Source organism: Atta colombica, unplaced genomic scaffold (genome assembly GCF_001594045.1).
Source record: "Atta colombica isolate Treedump-2 unplaced genomic scaffold, Acol1.0 scaffold126, whole genome shotgun sequence".
Lineage (NCBI taxonomy): Eukaryota > Metazoa > Arthropoda > Insecta > Hymenoptera > Formicidae > Atta > Atta colombica.
The window spans coordinates 4,296,988-4,304,728 of record NW_017259213.1 but is presented as its reverse complement, the minus strand read 5'-3'; the positions used below and the strand labels follow the sequence as shown (position 1 = coordinate 4,304,728).

The following is a 7,741-nucleotide window of genomic DNA, read 5'->3' as shown; positions in this document are numbered from 1 at the left end:
ATATATATATGTAATAATGTATAATAATTATGTACATCTGACTATTATATATCGATGACGTCAATAATATATATAGTGGAAAGTCTATTTGTGAAATGTTAATTTTAAATCTTTTTTGCAAGATTGTAAATATCTTTATAAGAACAATTTGACATAATTTATCAATGACAATTTCATATAAATATTTCTTCGTTTCTTCTAATCTCATCGACTTGATTATCACGATGTATTATATAAAATGAATCGCAAACGAAATATTCGATAGTGTGTCTAATGCTGCATTACGAAAGCAATTTTAATGGTTAATTTTTCAACTTATAATTCAGAACATAGACATCGATAATATATTTTGCTCGGTCGCTTCTCGTGTATATATAAATAGAATTGTAATATACCAACGTATCGCTTGCTGTGAGATAGCAGTCATATAAGAACCCAAATTGGCCCGATGTTACATTCCGTTTGTCCGTTGCTGCGAGGTATGATTCACGCTCGCCTACTTATGTGAGCTTGGCCTGTTTCGGCTCGAAGGATCGTATCCTTTTTAACTCTTCCCAGACTACCGCAACTACATGTAGTCTAATGTAAAATTTAAAATTAAAAAAACAAGCTATTATGTATCAACCGCCATGTTACTGAACATGTTATTATTCAATTTCTTATAAAATTTAATAATTATTTATTTGAAATAAAAAAATATTCATATACATAATTTGGACTAGAAACTAAAGTTGATTTTACTTAATATAGTTGATTTTAATATTGTCATAAAACTGGAAATTAGGGAATTGTTAGGAAAATTGAAAACAGTTAGGGAAGTCAGGGAATTTTACAAAATTTTTTGGAAAATTAAAATTTTTGTCGTTAAAAAAGTTTAATATACGTATATCATACTTACACAGGAATAATTAAAAATGTAAGCAGTGTTAACAACATTATTAATAATTTACATTGCTATATTAAATTAATCTCTCAACAAAATATTTAATGGTTTCCAAATCAAGACGAAACAAAAAGTTTTAAAATGTTTTAAAATGACATAACAAAAAGTTTTAAAATGTTATTGAAAGTCAGGGAAAATTATACATTTTGTCTAGAAATCAGGAAAAAGTTATTTTAGGATGGACCACCCTGTATTTGTAACGATCCTGTAATAGTGACTACATGTTTTGCAAGTAAACATATATTTCAAGAATACATTTATTTTACGAAATTTTAGTATGTTTATTATCGATTGTAATAATATTTGTATGAATCAGGAGATATTTATGATTGTATTTGATCGGATTATGACGCAAATATATGCGTAACATCACGGTTGACTAATATTTATGATATGCATTGGCTTGTGTGACAATACCAAAACTTGTTAGCGACGATATTTTCGTTGCCATTTGCTGTATTCATTTAATCACTCACATTGTGCCTGTCCATACATAAACACTGTCACATGTAGTTTTATGATTTGGTGACCGCGCGCGCGCGTGTGTGTGTGTGTGTGTGTGTGTGTGTGTGTGTAACAATTGCATGATAAGTGTGCGTATACTGCCGGCTCCGCACGCACTATGCGGATACCACCAACGTGGTAATTGAAGCCCACGGTTTACCGTGCATACCAATTAATAAAGCTCACTTCGTCAATCAGTGCAATTGCGTTGCTATATCGGGCGCCATGTCCAGGCAAGATCGAGCTTGCGCTCAACTAAATTGGATGAAAATGAGATTATCGATCCGCTTAGTTAGGAATCGCTCTAATGCCAATAAATGCTGTTAATTATTAATTGCAGATATTACACGATGAACGAATAGTTGAAACAAAAATGAGCATTTTTTCTTTCTCTTTATCAAAATTTTTATGCGATAAAAACTTATTGTCACTGTTAAATCTACAGTGTAAAATTTAACCTAACGTGAATCGTCATTGTTCCTACTAAATATATCGTTAGTTTATACTAAAACAATGGTTATATTTGATATTATACAGTGTTAATTTAACACTATATAGTGTAAATTGACATAATATAGTGTCAAACTTAACTATCTACTATAAGAAGAGGGACAAGAAACGTTATTTAATTAATTTTCTTGTTGTTATTACAATTATTTGTTTGATGTCAAATCACATATGGATTATTAATAATTTTGAAATGAACCGTACTTTTCGATCGTAATTTTTTCGTCTTTAATGCGCCGAAAAGGATCGAAAGCTCTGTTGACTGAACTATTAAGGTTCCTGAATAATCGCCACATTCGATTTGTAAACGAGAAATGACATGTTGAAGAACTTTACATGCCATTTATAAACGAAAAGAATTTGGGTAAAACAAAATAATGAGATTGTTTTAAAACACTTGTAAAAATTTCTCTGACAATCAATAAATAGTTATAAAATGCATACGTAGAAAAGATATTTTCATTTTACATACCTTTTACGACTATTTACTAACCGTTGGAGGAAAGATAAAGATAGTTTCGGCCTATTTTTACAAGCGTTTTAAAGCGATCCAATTTTTTCTTTATTTACAAATGGCAGAAACTTTAACATGTTACTTCTCGCTTACGACATAACGTCACGATCCAACATGGCCACAGTGATTATCCAGAAGCCTTAATTTCATTTGAAAATCGTCTTGAATGTCTTTCCTTATTCCAGGCGTAAGAGAAGAGGGTGTATCGATACATCATCGGAGGAAGGTCTAAGGCTGGAGTGAAACTGGCTGGCCTACAATGTCCGCTAGCATGCGGAGCACTCTGCAAACCGTTCCGGAATCCGTGCCTGCCGACCACGTCACAAACTCCAAGGTAAGTTGTCCAAAATCCGATTAACTACGAGTATTTCCTTCCGCAAACTACAAGCGGAAGACTGTGCTCGTCATCCTTTGTGCCTCCTCATTTTCATCTAAAACGACCGAAACTCTTCCCGCTTCGGAGACAACGAGAGATTTTAGCTTTGCGTTTTCCCGAGATTTCTATAGCTGTTGAAATGTTTCTAATTTTCTGAACTAGGTTTATATTTCTCGTATACATTATCGAAAATATTAAATCAATAACTGAAAATACAATATTTTCTTTAAATTGTATTTTCAATTAAAATTTTTTAAATATTTATTATAAATATAAGACAATAAATATTCCGAGACTTTATTTTAAAAAAATTTTATTTATTTTAACAGCATTAGAAGAATGATAGAAGTATTTATATTTATTTTTAAAATATTTATAATTATTAACTATTTTTAATATGATTATCTCTTAATATCTATAAACTATGAAATTATTTCGTATCTTCAACGCGTTTGAAAAAAAAATATCAAATATGTTATGTTTGATACGAAAAATAACTGTAGATCTCCTATCTATTCTTTTTACTAATTAATCAACTAAAACTTTGATCTCGTTAGAAATTTTTTCTCAGGAAATGCAGTTGAAAGCATAGAGGAGGTGAATGGGCTGATAAATTGAAGAGAAGTTCGGAGGATACAGTATGCTTTTTTAAATATCGCGTGTTATATACGTGCTTGGTGGTGCCGCAGACATTCCTCGACCTTTGAACCTTTCCTTACTGAACGAACGGGGGTTGGAAATGTCACGGGTGCACCGCTTTGCAAGTACATTTACGACTGACCCTGGTTGATTAACTATACGATGACATAACGACATGGTTGATTTACTCGGCAAATTCGATTTACTGACGGACTTTCTTTCATGCGATGACGTCATGACGTTTTCCTAATTGCTAGTTGCGTAATGTAACACATCAAGATATTGTGAGAAAATATCTCATTTTATTTAGATGGACGTATAAAATCATGTTTCTGCTTGAAATATAACGAGAAGTTTATACGAGTCATAATCTCGTTACTCAAAGTAGCTATGTCTTAATTTAAATTCAACTAATTTACAATTGCAACACAATGTAATATAAATTGCATGCAAAGATCATTATTCCGAAATTCTCTTTTATTTACTATATTGTTATATAAAACATACGGAGAGAATCGTTTATGTAATACGCTTATTGTTGCATTGTTGTAAACAGTAGGCAAAAATGTTTTAATCGCTTTAGGATAACAGTTACAGGTATATGCATATTTAACTGTTTAATGTTTTCTCTCCTCAATAATTTTATATTCATTTAATGTTGGATTTTAAATTAAAATTATGATTAAATAATAAAAATACTAAAATACAACACACACATTTACTCTACCATTTAATGAAAAGTATTTGTTCACCTCAATTTTTGTATACATTTTTTTATACACTTGAATTCTAATTTTCTCTCTATTGTATTTTTTTATTGTATATAAAATTAAAAGTTTTTAGCTATTTTAAATCTCATTATTTAAATCTAATATCTAGAAAAGTAGAAAATTCACTCTTTTTTATTTAATTAAGAAACACAAAGTGGGCAAATACTTTCGAGCGGTAGTGTATACAATTCAGATGGGAGTATCTATATAAGAAAAGCCCATTATTATTCTCTTCGGATGAAGTAAATTTCTCAGACACGCGGAATTATCGTTCTATCATGCCTCATTGTCTCCGGGTCTGGAATGTTTCGCTGTCGTTCGTAGGTCGATCAACATGTGCCTCGTCACGCGTAATATGTTAAGCCTATGGGTCGACGCTCGCAGACGGAAGAAAGTGCCCGACAGAAATGGCTGGAAGTCGCATTTTTCAAGGTTCATTGAAGTGAGTTCAGGAAGCTGTAAAGTTAACTATGTAAGACTCCTACAAACCGTCCTAGTTGAAACCTATTGCTAAGTGCACTACTTTCTTATCAAACCGTGTTATCGTTTCTGTGACTTCCAGATATTTCGAATACGTTCTTCCTGTTGCACGCGTCCTTACGTCGCGGAGAAGGCGAAACGTTGCTTCCTTGTGATATTATATTATGTATCGCAAAGTTGCTTCTTGACGTCTCTGGTATAAGGTGATCGCTTTATATCAACGTAAGCTTTTTCAAATTAAAAAGAAAGAAAGAAAGACAATTTAAAATTAAAAATCTGCAAAAAACAGTTTATTATCTCGAAATTTTATCATGATCATTCAATGATCTGAAAGAGATTTTATGGATATTTTAAATATGTTTTTTATTTTGATTATTTTATTATTGAGTACACTGAAATTTTATCCATTGTTATGGAAAAGACGCCTTTTATTCTCTTTTATTTGAGTTTGACATTTAGTTCAACACGTCATACGAAATCGAATATGATTTGACAGAAAGGCACGAGTTGTAAATAGGCCGGCCTGATGGATCTGTTTTTTTTTTTATGATGCATCTAGCCCAGATTTCGTCTCGAATGTAACAAAACAGGAATCCAGCCGATGACTCGATCGAACAGGTTTTCACGACCAACAGCTTTCGAATTTTCTCTTAGCAATGGTCGCCAGTGCTTTATCGTCGTCACTGACAGGAAGCTTTCACGTTTTCACGCTCGTGAGAGCGTCGATAAATTATTGAAATTAATCCTTCGTCTATAATTAATAGCGATTATAACTTTCGATTGTGCCGGTTTAATCGTCGCAAACGTTAATAAACAGCCTACGTGAATTATTTACAATATGTTGAATGCAGTAGGAAAAATATAATCTCTCTCTTAAATAAAATATCGACTTGATTTTTTAAAATTAATATTAAACAAAATTATCTTTTTACGAGATGAATCTATAATTATAATCAACTTTATCATTATAAGAGATATGTTATGATATGATACTGAAAATGATTCTCTTTTTATCTTAATCTTATGAATTTTATTAAAAACTGTGTGAGCTATGATTTTTATCTCCACGATAAATGTTTTTTAATTATCTTTTACACAGACTGTGCTAAATTATCTTTTGCATGATTATCTCTGCTGGCTCATTATGACCTCATCTTACGGTATATTAAAATGCTGATTTATACTGTTAGTTAACTGACGATATAACTGACTCATAAGTGTCCCAACGGTGTATCGCAATGTATCCACTCGACCATTGCAGCTATATACGCCGCTCACTCGATGACAATCGTACAGTATATATCGACGGTGATTTAAGGTCATCGAATCGCTGGACCTTGAATAGGGTTCGGTCACTAAACGCGGTTTCGGCGGTCGATGACATTGTATTTATTTTCAACGATGTTCAAAATTCCTAATGCTTGTTAAAAGGCACCACGTTCGTCATGATTTCGTCACAAAAATCGATCAGATTTATGTCACGAAAATTTAACCATGTAGATAGAATTCGCCATATTCAGAGTCAGACGGCGAATGTATACATATATTCATATATAAACTTGCATAACGTGTGCAGATTCTCATTGCCGTATACACACGTATATATATATATATATATAAATAGATCATTTATGAATACATTGATTTATTGATTAATGCGTAAACAGAGGAGAAGGGGTCTCGGAATATCCTCGACCGTAATTTTAATAATAGACTTGCTATCTTAATAACATATTTTTTATCTTTGATGACGGATTATTTAGCTTAATTTTAATTTTAATTGTAAATTTTAAGCTTGTCTCATTTGCGATATTTTTGTTGAAAGAAGTTGGTTATATTCAATATAAAAAGATCATAACCTGTGATTCAAATTTCTTAAATCTTAAATTTAGTTTTAAATATTTGCGAAAAGATAAGATGACGAAAATTAATGTGTATCTTACGATACAACCTGCATGTATTGCGTTCTATATTTCCGAAGAAGAGCTGATTATGACAGATTCTCACTTGAGTGCTTATATACATTGCTGTGTAATATTAGTCTTCAGTTATTGGATAAAAAAATTTCGGCTGCCTTTAAATGCGTATATATATTCTATATATACTCTCACATTCTAACAAAGTGCTTACAGTGAATTTGATAAAGAAAATAAGTGACGTAAATAATTATTCATGCAGAGATAATTATTTGTGTATTTTTAAATTTTTATTTTCTAATTAAAAATTTTGCATTATATAAAAATAATCAATATTTGTGTTATTCAGATATTGATTTAAATATTAATCATTAAATAAACGTTATATATACTTAAATGTGATGATTTTTGGAAAAATCTGTTTTGTTATAACAAACAAATCGATATAATATAATTTATGAAATAATATTATAAAGGAATAAATTACTGGAATGAATAAATCACAGACAGTTAATTGTCATTATTATTCACGGTTCGATTTAATTTAATGATAAAGTTTTATGGTCTATTATCCATGCGTGACGCATTATTAATAATATAAATCGTAGAATCGACATTTGAAGAACTGCGTGGATATCCGGATTATGAAACGTTAAAACCTCCTCTTTGACCCTACCCGACGTAACGGTACCAAAGTCGTGCAGAACGACGTCGATAAGCTTAATTAACCCGGTTAACACTTGTGCGGAAGATGCAAGAACAGTAGCGAAGCAAGGCCATCTTTTTATCTTGTACCAGTTCTCTCTTTTACTGGATACTGTGCCAAATCACACAATAACTATTTGACCGGATTAGCATTGTTATCAGATATAACAATCGTTGACAAAATTGTTAATTATTTTTATTGTTTCAACAACTTGATTAGCTCTTTAAATAACGCATTAAGATAATTTATATAAATTTAATTTTTAGAAGAAACATACTACAAATTATAATATTATCAACAATTCTTTAAAAATGTTAATTTAAGTTTGATACAGATGAAATTCATTAGAGAGAAATTATTCACACACACATATATATATATATATA

At 31.0% G+C, this 7,741-nt stretch overlaps 1 protein-coding gene across 1 annotated transcript in view; it reads left to right on the top strand.

The window, feature by feature from the left end:
* LOC108684076 (serine/threonine-protein kinase MARK2-like) overlaps positions 1–7,741 on the top strand; it is a 103,446-nt gene that overhangs the window by 11,046 nt on the left and 84,659 nt on the right. Inside the window, exon 2 of the mRNA XM_018188135.1 lies at positions 2,654–2,802. Coding sequence (XP_018043624.1) covers positions 2,728–2,802 — 75 coding nt within the window. The 5' untranslated portion in view covers positions 2,654–2,727. The remainder of the gene's footprint in view (positions 1–2,653; positions 2,803–7,741) is intronic.